The sequence below is a fragment of the Bombina bombina genome, chromosome 3 (assembly GCF_027579735.1).
Source record: "Bombina bombina isolate aBomBom1 chromosome 3, aBomBom1.pri, whole genome shotgun sequence".
In the NCBI taxonomy this organism is placed as follows: domain Eukaryota; kingdom Metazoa; phylum Chordata; class Amphibia; order Anura; family Bombinatoridae; genus Bombina; species Bombina bombina.
Window position 1 is genome coordinate 11,207,936 of NC_069501.1, and position 23,526 is coordinate 11,231,461.

The following is a 23,526-nucleotide window of genomic DNA, read 5'->3' on the forward strand; positions in this document are numbered from 1 at the left end:
GAAATGGGTATATATTTGTTTTTTGTTAAGTTGCCTAATAATTATGCACAGTAATAGTCACCTGCACACACAGATATCCCCCTAAAATAGCTATAACTAAAAACAAACTAAAAACTACTTCCAAAACTATTCAGCTTTGATATTAATGAGTTTTTTGGGTTCATTGAGAACATGGTTGTTGTTCAATAATAAAATTAATCCTCAAAAATACAACTTGCCTAATAATTCTGCACTCCCTGTAGAGTGCTCATGATCAGTAAATAGATACAAACTGATCTAGTACAGAATGTGTGATCATGATCAGGAAATAGACAGACTGATTTAGTACAGACTGAGTGCTCATGATCAGTAATTAGAGACAGACTGATTTAGTACAGACTGTGTGATCATGATCAGGAAATAGAGACAGACTGATTTAGTACAGACTAGAGTGCTCATGATCAGTAAATAGATACAGACTGATTTAGTACAGACTAGAGTGCTCATGATCAGTAAATAGATACAGACTGATTTAGTACAGACTGAGTGCTCATGATCAGTAAATAGAGACAGACTGATTTAGTACAGACTAGAGTGCTCATGATCAGTAAATAGATACAGACTGATTTAGTACAGACTGAGTGCACATGATCAGTAAATAGAGACAGACTGATTTAGTACAGACTAGAGTGCTCATGATCAGTAAATAGATATAGACTGATTTAGAACAGACTGAGTGCTCATGATCAGTAAATAGAGACAGACTGATTTAGTACAGAGTTAGTGCTCATGATCAGGAAATAGATACAAACTGATTTAGTACAGACTGAGTGCTCATGATCAGGAAATAGAGACAGACTGATTTAGTACAGACTGAGTGCTCATGATCAGGAAATAGAGACAGACTGATTTAGTACAGACTGAGTGCTCATGATCAGGAAATATAGACAGACTGATTTAGTACAGACTGAGTGCTCATGATCAGGAAATATAGACAGACTGATTTAGTACAGACTGAGTGCTCATGATCAGTAAATAGAGACAGACTGATTTAGTACAGACTGAGTTCTCATGATCAGGAAATAGAGACAGACTGATTTAGTACAGACTGAGTGCTCATGATCAGGAAATAGAGACAGTCTGATTTAGTACAGACTGAGTGCTCATGATCAGTAATTAGAGACAGACTGATTTAGTACAGACTGTGTGATCATGATCAGGAAATAGACAGACTGATTTAGTACATATTGAGTGCTCATGATCAGGAAATAGATACAAACTGATTTAGTACAGACTGAGTGCTCATGATCAGGAAATAGAGACAGACTTATTTAGTACAGACTGAGTGCTCATGATCAGGAAATAGAGACAGACTGATTTAGTACAGACTGAGTGCTCATGTTCAGGAAATAGAGACAGACTGATTTAGTACAGACTGAGTGCTCATGATCAGGAAATATAGACAGGCTGATTTAGTACAGACTGAGTGCTCATGATCAGTAAATAGATACAGACTGATTTAGTACAGACTGAGTGCTCATGATCAGGATATAGAGACAGACTTATTTAGTACAGACTAGAGTGCTCATGATCAGTAAATAGATACAAACTGATCTAGTACAGACTGTGTGATCATGATCAGGAAATAGACAGACTGATTTAGTACAGACTGAGTGCTCATGATCAGTAATTAGAGACAGACTGATTTAGTACAGACTGAGTGCTCATGATCAGTAAATAGATACAAACTGATTTAGTACAGACTGTGGGATCATGATCAGGAAATAGAGACAGACTTATTTAGTACAGACTAGAGTGCTCATGATCAGTAAATAGATACAAACTGATCTAGTACAGACTGTGTGATCATGATCAGGAAATAGACAGACTGATTTAGTACAGACTGAGTGCTCATGATCAGTAATTAGAGACAGACTGATTTAGTACAGACTGTGTGATCATGATCAGGAAATATAGACAGACTGATTTAGTACAGACTGAGTGCTCATGATCAGGAAATAGAGACAGGCTGATTTAGTACAGACTGAGTGCTCATGATCAGGAAATATAGACAGGCTGATTTAGTACAGACTGTGTGATCATGATCAGGAAATAGAGACAGGCTGATTTAGTACAGACTGAGTGCTCATGATCAGGAAATATAGACAGACTGATTTAGTACAGACTGTGTGCTCATGATCAGGAAATATAGACAGACTGATTTAGTACAGACTGTGTGATCATGATCAGGAAATAGAGACAGGCTGATTTAGTATAGACTGAGTGATCATGATCAGGAAATAGAGACAGACTGATTTAGTACAGACTGAGTGCTCATGATCAGGAAATAGAGACAGGCTGATTTAGTACAGACTGAGTGCTCATGATCAGGAAATATAGACAGACTGATTTAGTACAGACTGAGTGCTCATGATCAGGAAATATAGACAGGCTGATTTAGTACAGACTGTGTGATCATGATCAGGAAATATAGACAGGCTGATTTAGTACAGACTGTGTGATCATGATCAGGAAATAGAGACAGGCTGATTTAGTACAGACTAGATTGCTCATGATCACGAAATAGAGACAGGCTGATTTAGTACAGACTGAGTGCTCATGATCAGGAAATAGAGACAGGCTGATTTAGTACAGACTGAGTGCTCATGATCAGGAAATATAGACAGGCTGATTTAGTACAGACTGAGTGCTCATGATCAGGAAATAGAGACAGACTGATTTAGTACAGACTGAGTGCTCATGATCAGGAAATAGAGACAGGCTGATTTAGTACAGACTAGAGTGCTCATGATCAGGAAATAGAGACAGGCTGATTTAGTACAGACTGAGTGCTCATGATCAGGAAATAGAGACAGACTGATTTAGTACAGACTGAGTGCTCATGATCAGGAAATATAGACAGGCTGATTTAGTACAGACTGAGTGCTCATGATCAGGAAATAGAGACAGACTGATTTAGTACAGACTAGAGTGCTCATGATCAGGAAATAGAGACAGGCTGATTTAGTACAGACTGAGTGCTCATGATCAGGAAATAGAGACAGGCTGATTTAGTACAGACTGAGTGCTCATGATCAGGAAATAGAGACAGACTGATTTAGTACAGACTGAGTGCTCATGATCAGGAAATAGAGACAGGCTGATTTAGTACAGACTGAGTGCTCATGATCAGGAAATAGAGACAGACTGATTTAGTACAGACTAGAGTGCTCATGATCAGGAAATAGAGACAGGCTGATTTAGTACAGACTGAGTGCTCATGATCAGGAAATAGAGACAGGCTGATTTAGTACAGACTGAGTGCTCATGATCAGGAAATAGAGACAGGCTGATTTAGTACAGACTGAGTGCTCATGATCAGGAAATAGATATAGACTGATTTAGAACAGACTGAGTGCTCATGATCAGGAAATAGAGACAGACTGATTTAGTACAGACTAGAGTGCTCATGATCAGGAAATAGAGACAGTCTGATCGGTCTGGAGGTCCTCTTCTGCCCGGATCGGATGAAGACTTCTGCCGGTCTGGAGGTCCACTTGTGCCCGGCTGGGTGAAGACGGCTCAAGGTAGGGTGATCTTCAAGGGGGTAGTGTTAGGTTTTTTTAAGGGGGGTTTGGGTGGGTTTTAGAGTAGGGTTGGGTGTGTGGGTGGTGGGTTTTAATGTTGGGGGGGTTGTATTTATTTTTTTACAGGTAAAAGAGCTGATTACTTTGGGGCAATGCCCCGCAAAAGGCCCTTTTAAGGGCTATTTGTAATTTAGCATTGGGTAGGGAATTTTATTATTTTGGGGGGCTTTTATATTTTATTAGGGGGCTTAGATTAGGTGTAATTAGTTTAAAATTCTTGTAATTATTTTTTTATTTTCTGTAATTTAGTGTTTGTTTGTTTTTGTACTTTAGTTTATTTTATTTAATTGTAGGTAATTGTAGTTAATTAATTTAATTTATTTAATTTTAGTGTAGTGTTAGATGTAATTGTAACTTAGGTTAGGATATATTTTACAGGTAATTTTGTATTTATTTTAGCTAGGTAGTTATTAAATAGTTAATAACTATTTAATAACTATTGTACCTAGTTAAAATAAATACAAAGTTGCCTGTAAAATAAAAATAAATCCTAAAATAGCTACAATGTAATTATTAATTATATTGTAGCTATCTTAGGGTTTATTTTACAGGTAAGTATTTAGTTTTAAATAGGAATAATTTATTTAATTATAGGAATATTTATTTAGATTAATTTAAATAATATTTAAGTTAGGGGGGGTGTTAGGGTTAGACTTAGGTTTAGGGATTAATAAAAATTAATATAGTGGCGGCGGTGTAGGGGGGGCAGATTAGGGGTTAATAAATATAATGTAGGTGGCGGCGGGGTCCGGGAACGGCAGTTTAGGGGTTAATAACTTTATTTAGTTGCGGCGGGGTCCGGGAGCGGCGGTTTAGGGGTTAATAACTTTATTTTGTTGCAGCGGTTTAGGGGTTAATAACTTTATTTAGTTGCGGCGGGGTCCGGGAGCGGCGGTTTAGGGGTTAATAAGTATAATGTAGGTGGCGGCGGTGTAGGGGGGGCAGATTAGGGGTGTTTAGACTCGGGGTACATGTTAGGGTGTTAGGTGTAGACATTCCCATAGGAATCAATGGGATATTGGGCAGCAGCGAACATAAGCTTTCGCTGCTTTCAGACTCCCATTGATTCCTATGGGCTGTTAAAGTGCCGAGCGTACCTGCTGGTTCTTTGATAACTAGCAAAAGTTGTCAGATTGTGCCGAACTTGCGTTCAGAACATCTGGATTGACGTAAGCATCGATCTGTGTCGGACTGAGTCCGCTGGATTGTATGTTACGTCACTAAATTCTACTTTTGCCGGTCTCTAGCCTTTGATAACTAAGGCTTATCAGGCTCGCCACAAATACGCTGCGGAATTCCAGCGTATTTGTGTTTGACGGCTTGATAAATAGAGGCCACAGACTGAGCATCATGATCAGAAGTTAGTGAGACTATAGACATAGACTGAGCATCATGATCAGAGGGTAGTGATACTATAGACATAGACTGAGTATCATGATCAGAGGTTAGTGATACTATAGACATAGACTGAACATTATGTTTAGAGGTTAGTGAGACTATAGACATAGACTGAGCATCATGATCAGAGGTTAGTGAGACTATAGACATAGACTGAGCATCATGATCAGAGGGTAGTGAGACTATAGACATAGACTGAGCATCATGATCAGAGGTTAGTAAGACTATAGACATAGACTGAGCATCATGATCAGAGGTTAGTGATACTATAGACATAGACTGAGCATCATGATCAGAGGTTAGTGAGACTATAGACATAGACTGAGCATCATGATTAGAGGTTAGTGAAACTATAGACAGACTGAGCATCATGATCAGAGGTTAGTGAGACTGTAGACATAGACTGAGCATCATGATCAGAGGGTAGTAATACTATAGACATAGACTGAGTATCATGATCAGAGGTTAGTGATACTATAGACATAGACTGAACATTATGTTTAGAGGTTAGTGAGACTATAGACATAGACTGAGCATCATGATCAGAGGTTAGTGATACTATAGACATAGACTGAGCATCATGATTAGAGGTTAGTGATACTATAGACATAGACTGAGCATCATGATCAGAGGGTAGTGAGACTATAGACATAGACTGAGCATCATGATTAGAGGTTAGTGATACTATAGACATAGACTGAGCATCATGATCAGAGGTTAGTGAGACTATAGACATAGACTGAGCATCATGATCAGAGGTTAGTGATACTATAGACATAGACTGAACATCATGATTAGAGGGTAGTGAGACTATAGACATAGACTGAGTATCATGATCAGAGGTTAGTGAGACTATAGACATAGACTGAGCATCATGATCAGAGGGTAGTGAGACTATAGACATAGACTGAGCATCATGATCAGAGGTTAGTGAGACTATAGACATAGACTGAGCATCATGATCAGAGGTTAGTGAGACTATAGACATAGACTGAGCATCATGATCAGAGGGTAGTGAGACTATAGACATAGACTGAGCATCATGATCAGAGGGTAGTGAGACTATAGACATAGACTGAGCATCATGATCAGAGGGTAGTGAGACTATAGACATAGACTGAGCATCATGATCAGAGGGTAGTGAGACTATAGACATAGACCGAGCATCATGATCAGAAGTTAGTGAGACTATAGACATAGACTGAGCATCATGATCAGAGGGTAGTGATACTATAGACATAGACTGAGTATCATGATCAGAGGGTAGTGAGACTATAGACATAGACTGAGCATCATGATCAGAGGTTAGTGAGACTATAGACATAGACTGAGCATCATGATCAGAGGTTAGTGAGACTATAGACATAGACTGAGCATCATGATCAGAGGGTAGTGAGACTATAGACATAGAATGAGCATCATGATCAGAGGTTAGTGATACTATAGACATAGACTGAGCATCATGATCAGAGGGTAGTGAGACTATAGGCATAGACTGAGTATCATGATCAGAGGTTAGTGATACTATAGACATAGACTGAGCATCATGATCAGAGGTTAGTGATACTATAGACATAGACTGAGCATCATGATCAGAGGTTAGTGAGACTATAGACATAGACTGAGCATCATGATAAGAGGTTAGTGAGACTATAGACATATACTGAGCATCATGATCAGAGGTTAGTGAGACTATAGACATAGACTGAGCATCATGATAAGAGGTTAGTGAGACTATAGACATAGACTGAACATCATGATTAGAGGGTAGTGAGACTATAGACATAGACTGAGCATCATGATCAGAGGGTAGTGAGACTATAGACATAGACCGAGCATCATGATTAGAGGTTAGTGAGACTATAGACATAGACTGAGCATCATGATCAGAGGGTAGTGATACTATAGACATAGACCGAGCATCATGATTAGAGGTTAGTGAGACTATAGACATAGACTGAGCATCATGATCAGAGGTTAGTGAGACTATAGACATAGACTGAGCATCATGATCAGAGGGTAGTGAGACTATAGACATAGACTGAGCATCATGATTAGAGGTTAGTGAGACTATAGACATAGACTGAGCATCATGTTTAGAGGTTAGTGAGACTATAGACATAGACTGAACATTATGTTTAGAGGTTAGTGATACTATAGACATAGACTGAGCATCATGATAAGAGGGTAGCAAGTTGACAAGACAGTTGCTGTGTGGAGTCAGAGGTTAGGTAGTTGTGTGGGTCACCTGGATCCTCTTCCTCTGCGAAGGCCACGATGTGGATCCCATCTAGATCATCCTCCTGTCACAAATAAAGGATTTAGCAGCGTGTGAGGGTATTACGGAACAGAGAGAAGTGTGTGAGGGTATAACAGGACAGGGAGCAGTGTGTGAACAGGACAGGGAGCAGTGTGTGAACAGGACAGGGAGCAGTATGTGAGGGTATAACAGGACAGGGAGCAGTGTGTGAGAGTATAACAGGACAGGGAGCAGTATGTGAGGGTATAACAGGACAGGGAGCAGTGTGTGAGGGTATAACAGGACAGGCAGCAGTGTGTGAGGGTATAACAGGGCAGGGAGCAGTGTGTGAGGCTATAACAGGACATGAAGCAGTGTGTGAGGGTATAACAGGACAGGGAGCAGTGTGTGAGGATATAACAGGACAGGGAGCAGTTTGTGAGGGTATAACCTGACAGGGAGCAGTGTGTTAGGATATAACAGGACAGGGAGCGGTGTGTGAGGATGTAACAGGACAGGCAGCAGTGTGTGAGGGTATAACAGGACAGGGAGCAGTATGTGAGGGTATAACAGGACAGGGAGCAGTGTGTTAGGATATAACAGGACAGGCAGCAAAGTGTGAGGGTATAACAGGGCAGACAGCAGTGTGTGAGGGTATAACAGGACAGACAGCAGTGTGTGAGGGTATAACAGGGCAGGGAGCAGTGTGTGAGGGTATAACAGGGCAGGGAGCAGTGTGTGAGGGTATAACAGGACAGACAGCAGTGTGTGAGGGTATAACAGGACAGACAGCAGTGTGTGAGGGTATAACAGGACAGGGAGCAGTGTGTGAGGGTATAACAGGACAGGGAGCAGTGTGTGAGGATATAACAGGACAGACAGCAGTGTGTGAGGGTATAACAGGACAGGGAGCAGTGTGTGAGGGTATAACAGGACAGAGAACAGTGTGTGAGGGTATAACAGTACAGGGAGCAGTGCGTGAGGGTATAACAGGACAGGGAGCAGTGTGTGAGGGTATAACAGGGCAGGGAGCAGTGTGTGAGGGTATAACAGGGCAGGGAGCAGTGTGTGAGGGTATAACAGTACCATAGATATAAATATTGGCTATTAAGGATGATTTTAGTTTCTTACCCAGGTTTCAAACATATCTTGAGGACGCAGTTTGCGCAGAGTTGCTCTGTAACAAGAGGAGGTGAGTGGACTATTAGTGTGGGACACAGCAGGAGATTTGGCGCATTGGGTAATGGGCGATTCTTACCTCTTGTGCTTGTTAATAAACTCCACCAGCTCATCCTCACTGTATGGCTTGTCTGGGACGGTGATGGGTTCATCCATAAATGGCTCATAAAAGTCAACTTCATTAAGTTTCAGGGTCAGAGTCTTGGCTACCTGCCAACAAAGTGCCTTATTGCAGCTACTTATAAAAGAATAGCACCCACTTCACCCACTGTCACACCCAGCACTTTACTTCTATACCTTAGTAACTTCACCAACAATCTCATTCCCTGTCCCTTAGTAACATCACCAACACTCTGTCATTCCCTGTCCCTTAGTAACATCACCAACACTCTGTTAGTGATGTTACTAAAAACAGGGAATGACAGAGTGTTGGTGATGTTACTAAGGGACAGGGAATGACAGAGTGTTGGTGATGTTACTAAGGGACAGGGAATGACAGAGTGTAGGTGATGTTACTAAGGGACAGGGAACGACAGAGTGTTTGTGATGTTACTAAGAACAGGGAATGACACTCTCTGTCATTCCCTGTCTCTTAGTAACATCACCCACACAAAGTGCCTTATTGCTGCTACTTATAAAAAAATAGCACCCACTTCACCCCTGTCACACCCAGCACTTTACTTCTACACCTTAGTAACATCACCAACAATCTCATTCCATGTCCCTTAGTAACATCACCAACACTCTGTCATTCCCTGTCCCTTAGTAACATCACAAACACTCTGTCATTCCCTGTCCCTTAGTAACATCACCAACACTCTGTCATTCCCTGTCCCCTAGTAACATCACCAACACTCTGTCATTCCCTGTTCTTAGTAACATCTCCAACACTCTGTCATTCCCTTTGTAACATCAACGACACTCTTTGTCATTCACTGTCTTTTAGTAACATCACCAACACTTTCATTTCCTGTCTCTTAGTAACATCACCAACACTCTGTCATTCCCCGTCTCTTAGTAACATCACCAACACTCTATGTCATTTCCTGTCACTTAGTAACATCACCAACACTCTGTCATTCCCTATCTCTTAGTAACATCACCAACACTCTGCCATCCCCTGTCCCTTAGTAACATCACCAACACTCTGTCATTCCCTGTCTCTTAGTAAAATCACCAACAATCTGTCATTCCCTGTCCCTTAGTAACATCACCAGCACTCTCTCATTCCTTGTCTCTTAGTAACATCACCAACACTCTCCGTCATTCCCTGTTCATTAGTAACATCACCAACACTCAGTAATTCCCTGTCTTTTGGTAACATCACCAACACTCTCTGTCATTCCCTGTTCATTAGTAACATCACCAACACTCTGTAATTCCCTGTCTTTTGGTAACATCACCAACACTCTCTGTCATTCCCTGTTCATTAGTAACATCACCAACAATCTCTGTGATTCCCTGTCCCTTAGTAACATCACCAACACTCTGTAATTCCCTGTCTCTTAGTAACATCACCAACAATGTCATTCCCTGTCTCTTAGTAACATCACCAAAACTAGACATGTGCGATTTAGTTCAGTTAGATTTGGAAATTCGGCAAATTCGGAGATTCGGATCGAACCGAATTTCCGAATTAAAATAGTGCCGAATCTACAGAATAAATCCGAATTACTTCGGATTTATTCGGATTTATTTGGTAGATTCGGATGGCCATGGATTACACTAGTATTGTACAGTATATTAGGTTATATCACTCTCCTATGGGTTACACCTAATATACAGTACATAATACTAGTCTAATCCCACCTAACACATACCAAAATTCCGAACCGAACCGAATCCAGCCGAATTTATTCGAATCCGAATGAATCCGAAACAAATCCGAACCGAATTTATTCGAATCCGAATGAATCCAAAACAAATCCGAACCGAATCGATTCAAATTTTTCCAAATTCGAATCGCTACGAACCAAAATTCGAAAAAATCTGAATCGATCCGAACCAAACCAAATTTTTTCGCCATGCACATGTCTAACCAAAACTCTGTAATTCCCTATCTCTTGGTAACATCACCAACAATCTGTCATTCTTTGTCTCTTAGTAACATCACCAACCCTCTCTGTAATTCCCTGTCCCTGCCTTGCTAACATCACAATCATGTTGTCATTCCCTGTCCCTTAGTAACATCCCCAACACTCTCTGCCATTCCCTGTCTCTGTCTTAGTAACATCACCATCACTTTGTCGTTCCATGTACCTTAGTAACACCCCAACACTCTTTGTCATTCCTTGTCCCTTAGTAACATCACCAACACTCTGTAATTCCCTATCTCTTAGTAACTTCACCAAAAATCTGTTATTCCCTGTCCCTTAGTAACATCACCAACACTTTATCATTCCCTGTCTCTTAGTAACATCACCAAAAATCTAGTATTCCCTGTCCCTTAGTAACATCACCAAAACTCTGTCATTCCCTGTTTCTTAGTAACATCACCAACACTCTGTCATTCCCTGTCCCTTAGTAACATCACCAACACTCTGTCATTCCCTTTGTAACATCACCGACACTCTCTGTCATTCCCTGTCCCTTAGTAGCATCACCAACACTATTATCTAATGGAACACGACAAGGCTGTCCCATGTCTCACACTATTATTTGCACTGGCCATTGAAACACTTGTCATTCCCCGTCTCTTAGCAACATCACCAATACTCTCTGTCATTCCCTATCCCTTAGTAACGTCACAACACTCTGTCATTCCCTGTCCCTTAGCAACATCACCAACACTCTGTTATTCCCTGTCTCTTAGTAATATCACCAACACTCTCTTTCATTCCCTGTGTCTTAGCAACATCACCAACACTCTCTGTCATTCCCTGACCCTTAGTAACATCATAACACTCTGTCATTCCCTATCCCTTAGTAACATCACCAAAACTCTGTCATTCCCTGTCTCTTAGCAACATCACCAACCCTCTCTGTCATTCCCTATCTCTTAGTTACATCACCAATACTCTGTCATTCCCTATCTCTTAGTAACATCACCAACACTCTGTCATTCCCTGTCTCTTAGTAACATCACCAACATTCTCTGTCATTCCCTGTCCCTTAGTAACATCACCATCACTCTGTCATTCCCTGTCTCTTAGTAACTTCACCAAAACTCTGTCATTCCCTGTCTCTTAGTAACATCATCAACACTCACTGTTTTCCCTGTCTCTTAGTAAAATCACCCACAATCTGTCATTCCCTGTCCCTTAGTAACATCACCAGCACTCTGTCATTCCCTGTCTCTTGGTAACATCACCAACACTCTCTGTCATTCCCTGTCCATTAGTATCCTCACCAACATTCTTTCATTCCCTGTCCCTTAGTAACATCACCAACAATCTGTCATTCTCTGTCTCTTAGTAACATCAATAACCCTCTCTGTAATTCCCTGTCCCTGCCTTACTAACATCACCATCACGTTGTCATTCCCTGTCCCTTAGTAACATCCCCAACACTCTTTGTCATTCCCTGTCCCTTAGTAACATCACCAACACTCTGTCATTCCCTGTCTCTTAGTAACTTCACCGAAACTCTCATTCCCTGTCTCTTAGTAACATCACCAACACTCTTTGTCATTCCATGTTTCTTAGAAACATCACCAATACTCTGTCATTCCCTGTCCCTTAGTAACATCACCAACACTCTGCCATTCCCTATCCCTTAATAACATCACCAACACTCTGTCATTTCCTGTATCTTAGCAACATCACCAACACTCTGTCATTCCCTGTCCCTTAGTAACATCACCAACACTTTATCATTCCCTGTCCCTTAGTAACATCACCAACACTTTCTGTCATTCCCTGTCTCTTAGTAACATCACCAACATTCTCTGTCATTCCCTGTCCCTTAGTAACATCATCAACACTCTGTCATTCTATGTCTCTTAGTAACATCACCAACACTCTGTCATTCCCTGTTTCTTAGTAACATCACCAACACTCTGTCATTCCCTGTCCCTTAGTAACATCACCAACACTCTGTCATTCCCTGTCTCTTAGTAACATCTCCAACACTCTGTCATTCTATGTCTCTTAGTAACATCACCAACACTCTGTCATTCCCTGTTTCTTAGTAACATCACCAACACTCTGTCATTCCCTGTCCCTTAGTAACATCACCAACACTCTGTCATTCCCTGTCTCTTAGTAACATCTCCAATACTCTGTCATTCCCTGTCTCTTAGTAACATCACCAACACTCTTATTCCCTGCCCCTTAGTAACATCACCAACACTATGTCATTCCCTGTATCTTAGTAACATCACCAACACTCTGTAATTCCCATTCTCTTAGTAACATCACCAACAATTTGTCACTCCCTGTCTCTTAGTAACATCACCAACACTTGTCATTCCCTATCTCCTAATAACATCACCAACACTTTGTCATTCCCTGTCCCTTAGTAACATCACCAACACTCTCTGTCATTTCCTGCCCCTTAGTAACATCACCAACACTTTGTCATTCCCTGTCCCTTAGTAACATCACCAACACTCTGTCATTCCCTGTCCCTTGGTAACATCACCAACACTCTCTGTCATTTCCTGCCCCTTAGTAACATCACCAACACTTGTCATTGCCTATCTCCTAATAACATCACCAACACTTTGTCATTCCCTGTCCCTTAGTAACATCACCAACACTCTCTGTCATTTTCTGCCCCTTAGTAACATCACCAACACTTTGTCATTCCCTGTCCCTTAGTAACATCACCAAAACTCTGTCATTCCCTATCTCTTAGTAACATCTCCAACACTTTCTGTCATCCCCTATCTCTTAGTAACATCTCCAACACTCTCTGTCATTTCCTATCTCTTAGTAACATCTCCAACACTCTCTGTCATTTCCTATCTCTTAGTAACATCACCAACACTCTGTCATTTCCTGTCTCTTAGTAACATCACCAACACTCTGTCATCCCCTGTCTCTTAGTAACATCACCAACACTCTGTCATCCCCTGTCTCTTAGTAACATCACCAACACTCTGTCATTTCCTGTCTCTTAGTAACATCACCAACACTCTGTCATTCCCTGTCTCTTAGATAATATTTAAAAATTGCTAGAGGCGCCTGCTCTTAGATATATTTAGGCTAATAAGTGATAGTGCAATGTGTGTGGTAATCGCAAACAATCAGCCGGAAAAAAAAAAAATCACCCGAAAAACCTAGCTAATAAATCTATAAAGTACTTCTATAAAATCTATAAAGTAGTGATTGTATATTCGCCATACAACAGTGTTGCTAATAAAGAATAAATATAGCAATATAATCACATCCCATACGAATAATGTGCATGTGAACAATACAAATGCAACAAATAATATTAAACAACGTGCAGTATAAAAATCAGTGTTTAAAATAATGTATCAACAAAACAAAACGAACGTGATCACTAAATGATATTAGTGATATAAACTTGATAAGTGATTCCCAAAGAGTCCCAGAAACTGTTCATTCCAGACTTGGATATTCAAGGTCCCAAAAGTTGGGTGTTGTGAGGCTGCTGTACTCCTTCCAAGGCTTATTGGCACATAAGCAAGGCTCTGTAGTAGTATGGAAAAAATGAAGAAGGCGCCACAATAGTGTGAAATCAATGGTGTTAGATCAAACACGCATACGTACAAGTTGTACTTACTAGATGTGAGGCACTTTAGAAGTGCCACATAAGCGTACTGGACTCTTAATAGCTGCCCAGATAGCTACCCTCTTGCGGTTCAGGTGCGACTCCACTTATCAGGCCGGAACATATAGGCTGAGCTGTAAACTGCACTAAGTAATTCCTCAATTTATTTTAAATAAATTGAAGTTAATTTTAACGACTTTGTCATCACAAGATTTTATTTCATCACCTCACTGTTGGTTCCAATTGCTTGGTGCAGTTTACAGCTCAGCCTATATGTTCCGGCCTGATAAGTGGAGTCGCAAGAGGGTAGCTATCTGGGCAGCTATTAAGGGTAGCTATCTGGGCAGCTATTAAGAGTCCAGTACGCTTATGTGGAGCTTCTCAAGTGCCTTACATCTAGTAAGTACAACTTGTACGTATGCGTGTTTGATCTAACACCATTGATTTTGCACTATTGTGGCGCCTTCTTCATTTTTTCCATTCCCTGCCTCTTAGTCACATCACTAACACTCTCTGTCTTTTAGTAACATCACCAACACTCTCTGTCATTCCCTGTCTCTTAGTCACATCACTAACACTCTCTGTCATACCCTGTCTTTTAGTCACATCACTAACACTCTCTGTCATTCCCTGTCTTTTAGTAACATCACCAACACTCTGTCATTCCCTGTCTCAGTCACATCAATAACACTGTCATTCCCTGTCTTTTAGTAACATCACCAACACTATCTGTCATTCCCTGTCTCTTAGTCACATCACCAAGTTTAGTTCCTCATTTGCCATTTATGTCTCTTAGTTCACTATATGCTGTAATAAGCGGTGTCTTACCAATTTTTCAAAGGTTGCAAAGAATTTAATGTAGGGGTGGAAATGTTCAGCTGCCTCTTCAAACTCTTTATAATCTACACAAAAGAGAGATGCACATTATATTGCAGCACAGAGGAAGGGTATGCACATTATATTACAGCACAGTATGGGGGGTAGGTACACTGTATTACACAGTATGGAGGGTAGGTGTTAGGGGTAATGTGAACCTGACTGCAGCCATCTTGTCCCTCGCAGCCATCTTGTGATGATTAGCATCCATTTTGTAATGATTACACTTTATTATACTGGGTTATTATGTAGTGGGAACTATGTGCTTGTTATGGTACTTTCCTTAGCTCTTCGGCCTTGTAGAAGCTTCCTGGCTGTACGCCCAGAAGAATATAATGTTAATAAGATGGTCCAGCGACCTTGGTGTATCTGCAGATGCATGGTTTATTATGACTGTAGATTATTGTTATGAGCTAGTAACTTTCCAGAATCACACTGTGCTTCACTCTGTATAACTGTGTAAAATGACGCGGTCATAACGTGTCATCCCCTTAACCCTATATGCTGTTACTGAAGTCTATAAGATAGGCTTGCACTGTTCAATAAACATGATTGGCTTTAGATCATATTGCTGCGTGGTTTGAGTCATTCTAAGGGATCCTTATCAGATAATCTACATCTGCTTCAGGTGGTACAGCGGCCCAGAGGCTTCGGCCTGACCTGACACTCCCCCCTTGGGAATAACACCTAACAATTATGGTGTCAGTTATGTGGGATTCGCAGTGAGTAAGTATGAGTGCTTTTACCATGCTTTCCTTCTGTGAATCTGAACCTAAATTTAGTCTGGTAATAGGTGTTGATAATATATGATAAAGGGTTAAGGGGTTCCTGTGGTTGAGACACAGGTTTGCGGAGGTTATAGTCCTGCTGGCAGTTGTGATAACCCCTCCAGACAGGTTAAGAGTCCTGTGCTGGGTTACGACAGGTATTGTGAGTCCTGTCTGTGATAAGCGCGCAAGAAATAAATGAATGCCATTTGACGGAGAGCTTTAAGTTAAGCTCCCCCGGAAAAGTTGGCAGTGAGTGAGTCTCACGTGTGTTAAAGTTTCCCATATTCATTCCCATAATAGAGTTTTGTTACCCACCTGAAACTCATGTTGATATCTGATGCTTGCTTTGGTTATTTGTGTTTTGCTGCTATAAAATTGTGCTGTGCTTAGAAAATATTAAGTGGCTATGCATGTTATTATTGTGGCTATTATTGTGTGGAGGAATGGGATCTGCTTATAGATAATAATGCACACAGAAAATTACATGTATAAGGTCTACAAAAGAGTTAATAGTTTCTGCAAAAGACAGAAACATTTCAAAACACTGTCAGTGAGCACTGCTGTGTGGTAAATAGAGAAATCTCTGTGTTAAAAAAATGTAGCAGGCAAAGAAAGGGTTGTCGCCACTGAGCATGCACACAGATCAGAAGAAAGAAAAAAAAAACTGTTACAGCAGCTCCGTTTGTAAAACTTTTTGTTTGCTTGCAGTAAGGAAAAGGAAATTTTGTATATTGTGATGCATAATGTGTGATGGTCTGTCGGTTCTCACTGTGGTATACGTGTAACAGATTTACTCTAAACCAAAAACAGAATGTATTATTTGAAAATGATTGTCCCAATCCATGCGGAAAATGGCCATTCTGCGGGGATTCGGAATGAAATACATTTTGAACTTGGTGAAAAGTTAATCTTGTAGTATTTTTATATGTCTTTGGTACGCTATGAAATAGATGTTTTTCTAAGAAAGGAAAAAAGGGAGTGAATCTCTGGTATGCGAGATGGAATGAGCTTGTGTGTCTGTATCGCTGTAAAAATGTTTCTTTCTGTTTCTCTGCTGGGAAATCATGTTTTAAGTATGTGGTTTTAAGTATGTGGTATTAATAAGCAGTTTTAGTTTTAAGTGATAATTGTTTTTCGGCATGTAAATATATGATATTGTTTTTGCAAGTGAAGTAACGGCTTTGAAAGTGGCTTTGAAAGTGCGATGGTGTGTGTGATTTTTTGTCACGCTCTGGTAAATATGAAACTGTTTCTCGTATGATTAATGGGTTACCGTATGTTGTATTCCTAAGGTCTGTGCACGAAGTTAGTGCACACGATGAAATATAGTTATAGGCTGTAATTTTATTTAAAAGTTCGTCCGTTTTTGTTGCAAGTAAATTAATCTGCAGGTCATGCTACAGTACAGAGTTGGAATTTGTGTGGTAAATCATACAAGCAGCCTAAATTATGGTTAGGGTATATATATGAGATTTATGTGATGAATGGTTAGTTCTTAAAGGGACAGTCCACTGTAACATAGTGTTGATATTAATGTATTGTCCATGACTTGTTATACAAACTGAAGTGATAAAATGTAGGAGAAGTTGCATTTGTAAGTTTGTGTATAGCTGATGTTAATTGTAATGGGTTGAATTTTGGATAATCCTTATCTTATATTTGTCTGTAAAATCAGAGCTCAGTGCGTAGACGGAGCAATAGAAAATTGTCATTTTATTATTTAAAGGACCAGTTCACTAATGTGAAAGGAGTTCAGGAGCAGCAATAACACTGTATTAGTAGTTTGCAAAATATATTTTAAGAGACCTTTCTTTGTATTATTCTTTGTAAATCTGCCGTTTAGATAGCAGATGTTTCTTTTGCAGTGTAACTTAATTCTCTCTGTAATGCAAACTGAAGTGATAAGTTGCCTACAATTTTAGTGTAGCGATCTGTGAGACTAGCGAAAAAAAAACAAAAAAACACAAGAAAAAACAGAGGAGTGAAAATATTTAAAGGGATACACGCAAACTGATATAACATCTGAGAATTTAAGGGAATATTTACAGAAAAGACAATGAGGTTTACTGTAAGCCTAACACTAGTATATTTAACTGTGTTAGCAGCTTCAATTAAAGATTATTTTTTAGTTTGGGTAAAATGTCCCTTTAACTAGCCTGCATCCCACTGTGAGTGCGTTTTAATGCTGCTTATGCTTGCTTAGGCTATTTAATGAACGTTAGTATACATTTTTCTCATAAGTAAGGCCAATGGATCATTGGGAATAATTTAAAGGGGAAATTGTATTGTTATTCTTGAGTAGAAAGCTTATTTTTGTGTTATATGCGGTTGTTATATTTGGCTGGAGAGCTGCAGAATGGTGAATATCAAATTATACACAACCTTAAATCCAATAATTTTGTTGTGGTTAAACTAATTAGCATTTATCAAGTTTTAGTGTGAATTTTATATTTTTATGCAGTAAACGGTGTTTTTCCTTTAAGTAAAAATGAAACTTTGAGCTTGCCTCACTATCCTTGAGAAGAATGATAACACTGTGCATGTTTTGGTTTTCTTTAAAAAAAAAAAAAAAAAGATTTGTACTTTACATTTAAAGCGGCAGTACTGGTGTTCTATGTTATAAAGAATGATAACTATAAATTGCTAACTGCAAGAAACAAGTATTTATATTATATTCTGTCACAGAATCTAACTTAAAACTGATAATTGTATTTCTGTGGCTATCTGCTCTCAAACTGTATCTCACAGATATTACAGAACTCTTTGTTATTAAAATAACCCCCACTGCGTTCAATAAATAAATTAGATATTATTTAATGAAGTGATTTAAGTGACACTTTAACAAATATATAGTTATTTGGTTACTAACCAATCTACAGCTATAACTGCAATGAGTTTGATTGCTGCTTAACAGCTAAGCCGTGGTCTATAATGTGTCTACTAAAAACACCCCTATAGGGACGGCAAACAAATGATGCACAATTTATCTGATTCTACTGCATTTACATAACTTGCTAATTTATCTGATTATAGTTTTGACATGCCTTGTGTCTAGGGGTCTTCTTCCAGCACACAGTTTTATTTATATGGCTTACGTGTATTTTGTCTCTTGGTGTTGCAAAGAGATTTAAACAGCCTGTGATAAGAGGCAGCCCTCAATGTCTTAGAAATTAGCATATGAACCTACCTATGTTTACTTTAATCTAATAATACCAAGAGGAAAAAAGCGATTTTGATGATCAAAGTACATTGGAAAGTTGGTTAAAATTAAAAGTCCTATCTGAATAATGAAAGTTTCATTTCTACTAGAATGTCCCTTTAACAGTGGATTTGCATGGTTCATGCGGCAGGAGAACTGTGGCTGTACCATGGCTATCTGATCGTTCCCAAGTAAGCGAAATTTTATTTGTACAATATGCAACTGAAGTTTCTTGAGCATCTGCAGTGATTGCTTTATTTGTGTGATATCAAAGTTTTGTACATAGTATACGTTGCAGAGCCTGTGTATAGATGGTTCTTAGGGGGATGTTTTTAATTGTTTGTGGCGTTTTGCAAGTGTTACATTTCAGCGAATGTCAGAATATGTGTTGAATTTCAGGTTAATTGTGTTTGTTTGAAGTTTGTGTCGACAGCTAATGTTTTGTTTTGTGAAAGACAAGAACAATTGGTTTTCAATGTTTGTTTGTTATGTTTTTCTCTTTTGTGACTGCGTGTGGAAACGTGCTGTATGGACAGCATATTGAATAGTGAAGTGTATTTGATTTTGCTTGCTATTGAGAATTGTCTCTGCATGAGTGGAGTGCATGATTTGTCGTTTAGTTTCTTGTTATGTTGTGTTTGCGTGTCACATGAGATGTTTCACGCAAACAAGGGGGAAGTATTGATGAGCATTGATGAGTATCTTTATGTAATGGGGGTGATTGTTTTTAGGAGGTGAACCTAAAATGTTTTGAATCTCCTCTTACAATGTTATTGCCTAACCACCAGCTGTGCCCTAAATTTCCATGTCCTATCCCTATGCAGGATGCACTACGTCCCTAGGATTGTCTAGAACTTTCCTTCATTGGGAATCTGGCCACGGACATCATCTACCTTGATGGCCAACCTGGTCATAGCCTGTATATCCAGACCCCACTCCTTTTTCCCTCCCTGGTGGATTATCTCTTCATTGTTTTTCTGTGTTGTATTTTGCTCTCATATTTCAGATGCCTAAAATGTTTTATTTTTCTATTTGGTTCTTAACACTATATTTGTATTTGCAGGATGAGAGTATGCAGCTGTATCCAGAGATTAAAAGACACTAACTGAATTATTTTTGAGTTTCCATATTTAGGTAAAATCTGTACAGACAAAATTCCATAACTGCACTCTTCAAAAGATTAAAGATTGAAAGCAAGTAAACCGTTAAAGAAAGAAAAGATGAAGATGAAAGACCTTTTGTCAAGCTTGTTTTAACCACCATACTGCAGTAAAAGTTGCTGAACTATCTTTGGATCCATTCTTTGCTTTGCATGCTGGTACCAGCCCCAGAACTGGACTCTGGGTAATCCATGACTGTTTCCTCTGATGTGTGTCTTCAGGACATAAAGACTATCTTTCTCTGGACTGTGCCTTGCCGCTCGATATGGAGGACCTGTTATGCTGTTACAGGGTCAACCAATTAAATTAGGGGAGTATTGTTAACTCGATTCCTTATATTGCTTGTTTTGTATTCTCTTGTATTTGTTTTATTTTTGTTGATCATATTAGGTATGAGATCATATAGTTTTGTCTGCAGAAAAGTAGCTTTATTGGTATTAGTGCACATTGTAGTTTATGTGCTTAACAAAGTAAGATAAATGTAACTGTGAACTTCGCAGTATTGTACCCTATTGAATGACCCACTGAGTATAAAAATATGTTTAAGGAAAATGCTGCAATATATCATAATATTTTAGACCCTTCACCCTCTAGAACATAAGGAGGACACGTCTCAGCTAGAAGTTTATATTAAATATACAGAGAAATATTTGTTTAGGGAATAGCATAATTATAGTTTATGAAAGCAAATGTATTTTTCCCTTTTATTAATTGGTATGGTATCTGCAAAGTGAGTTTGGTCATTCCTGATGTTTGTCAAAGAGAGGAATTATCTTACCATAAAGATGTGTTTACCTTTAAAAGAGTTTGTAGTTTTAAATGATGTTCTGTTTGTATGCGTTCCTCATACAGGAGTGTGAGAGAATTTAGGTTGCATAAAATAATTAGGAAACTAGTAGTGTTTATATCAGATGAGATTGTTGAATATTAGGATCATGGCTGGAGAATTATAAACATTATAGATAGCAGCCATGCAGAATAAAGCAACACGAGGTTCTTTTGTTTTTGGAGGTTCGAGGTGACAGTGTGGAGAAATTCATTTATTTTTATTGACTGTTTTCCTTTTTTTCATTTTTGCTACAGGGCAGGCCTTAGCATAAGTTTTAGCATAACCATTCAGGCCCTTGATGAAGTCTGGCAGGTTTTCACTTGCTTAGTATTCATGAAGTATCATTTAAAAGTGTATAGAGAAGTTGTAAATTATTCTCTGAGAAATATCAATGTATTTAGTTTGTATTATATATCAACAATGTTTTGTTTGATTTTAAATGACATAGGATAAAAGTGATGTTTTATTTGGACATAATTGTGATTGTATTGCGGTGTGTACTCATCTTGTACTGTTTCTGTTTGCTTCCTAGACTCCCTGTGACTCGAGTGTTGGCTTGCCATGGGTATCCACTGGTTGCCTTGTCTACCCCATGAACAAACCATCAGATTTCCAGTATCTCCCTGTGGAAGAACCGTGGATAAGCACCCCTACTGCAAATGAACTGTTGGAGAACTGTATTATAGCAAAGTGTCAAGGTGCAGCGCTCTCAAATGGACAAAGACTGTTCTTAAAGTGATCAGAGGCCACCTAGAGACAGTTGTGCTGTTGCTATGTCATGCTTTACTGTGGAGAAGGAACTGTTGGACATATTGGGGGGTGCTAGCAATGCAGGTGGAGAAATAAAACATGCAGCGTTGTTTGGGAGTAGATGGGAGGCTGGTTGGGTCTTTGTGCAGGTAGACCGGTAGTTTTGGGAAGGCTGGAAGATAGATGGAAGGTATTGGAGAGGCTGCACCTATATGCAGTGACAATTAGCCTATAAAAGTACATCGCGACATGGGAATATTTTTCTCTTTAGTATTCTCACATAGAGTTCTGTTACCATAATATAAGGCTGTACTAATTTTCTATGCCTGTCTATTTTTATGTTATTCTGTTAGAATAAAAGGATGGTATGTTAGGGGTAATGTGAACCTGACTGCAGCCATCTTGTTCCTCGCAGCCATCTTGTGATGATTAGCATCCATTTTGTAATGATTACACTTTATTATACTGGGTTATTATGTAGTGGGAACTATGTGCTTGTTATGGTACTTTCCTTAGCTCTTCGGCCTTGTAGAAGCTTCCTGGCTGTACGCCCAGAAGAATATAATGTCAATAAGATGGTCCAGCGACCTTGGTGTATCTGCAGATGCATGGTTTATTATGACTGTAGATTATTGTTATGAGCTAGTAACTTTCCAGAATCACACTGTGCTTCACTCTGTATAACTGTGTAAAATGACGCGGTCATAACGTGTCATCCCCTTAACCCTATATGCTGTTACTGAAGTCTATAAGATAGGCTTGCACTGTTCAATAAACATGATTGGCTTTAGATCATATTGCTGCGTGGTTTGAGTCATTCTAAGGGATCCTTATCAGATAATCTACATCTGCTTCAGGTGGTACAGTGGCCCAGAGGCTTCGGCCTGACCTGACACTCCCCCCTTGGGAATAACACCTGACAGTAGGTACACTGTATTACAGCACAGTGTTGCAGGGAAGGCACATTATATTACAGCACAGTATGTGAGGTAGGCACATTATATTACAGCACAGTATGGGGGGTAGGCACATTATATTACAGCACAGTGTGTGGGGTAGGCACATTATATTACAGCACAGTGTGGGGGGTAGGCACATTATATTATAGCACAGTGTGAGGGGTAGGCACATTATATTACTGCACAGTGTGTGGGGGGGTAGGCACATTATATTACAGCACAGTGTGAGGGGGTAGGCACATTATATTACAGCACAGTGTGGGGGGTAGGCACATTAAATTACAGCACAGTGTGGGGGGTAGGCACATTATATTACAGCACAGTGTGTGGGGGGGTAGGCACATTATATCACAGCACAGTGTGGGGGGGTAGGCACATTATATTACAGCAGAGTGTGTGGGGGGGTAGGCACATTATATTACAGCACAGTGTGTGGGGGGTAGGCACATTATATTACAGCACAGTGTGTGGGGGGGTAGGCACATTATATTACAGCACAGTATGTGAGGTAGGCACATTATATTACAGCACAGTGTGGGGGGTAGGCACATTATATTACAGCACAGTGTGAGGGGTAGGCACATTATATTACAGCACAGTGTGAGGGGGGTAGACACATTATATTACAGCACAGTGTGTGTGTGGGTGGGTAGGCACATTATATTACAGCACAGTGTGTGGGGGGGTAGGCACATTATATTACAGAACAGTGTGGGGGGTAGGCACATTATATTATAGCACAGTATGGGGGGTGGGCACATTATATTATAGCACAGTGTGAGGGGTAGGCACATTATTTTACAGCACAGTGTGTGAGGGGTAGGCACATTATATTACAGCACAGTGTGAGGGGTAGGCACAT

The 23,526-nt window shown here is 39.7% G+C and overlaps 1 protein-coding gene across 1 annotated transcript in view; it reads right to left on the reverse strand.

Moving 5' to 3' along the window:
* The window catches only part of LOC128652786 (calsequestrin-2-like), a 164,191-nt gene that overhangs the window by 74,857 nt on the left and 65,808 nt on the right, over positions 1 to 23,526 (reverse strand). Inside the window, exons 5-8 of the mRNA XM_053705719.1 lie at positions 14,950 to 15,023; positions 8,522 to 8,652; positions 8,395 to 8,440; positions 7,273 to 7,327 (exon numbers count right to left, since the gene is read on the reverse strand). Coding sequence (XP_053561694.1) covers positions 7,273 to 7,327; positions 8,395 to 8,440; positions 8,522 to 8,652; positions 14,950 to 15,023 — 306 coding nt within the window. The remainder of the gene's footprint in view (positions 1 to 7,272; positions 7,328 to 8,394; positions 8,441 to 8,521; positions 8,653 to 14,949; positions 15,024 to 23,526) is intronic.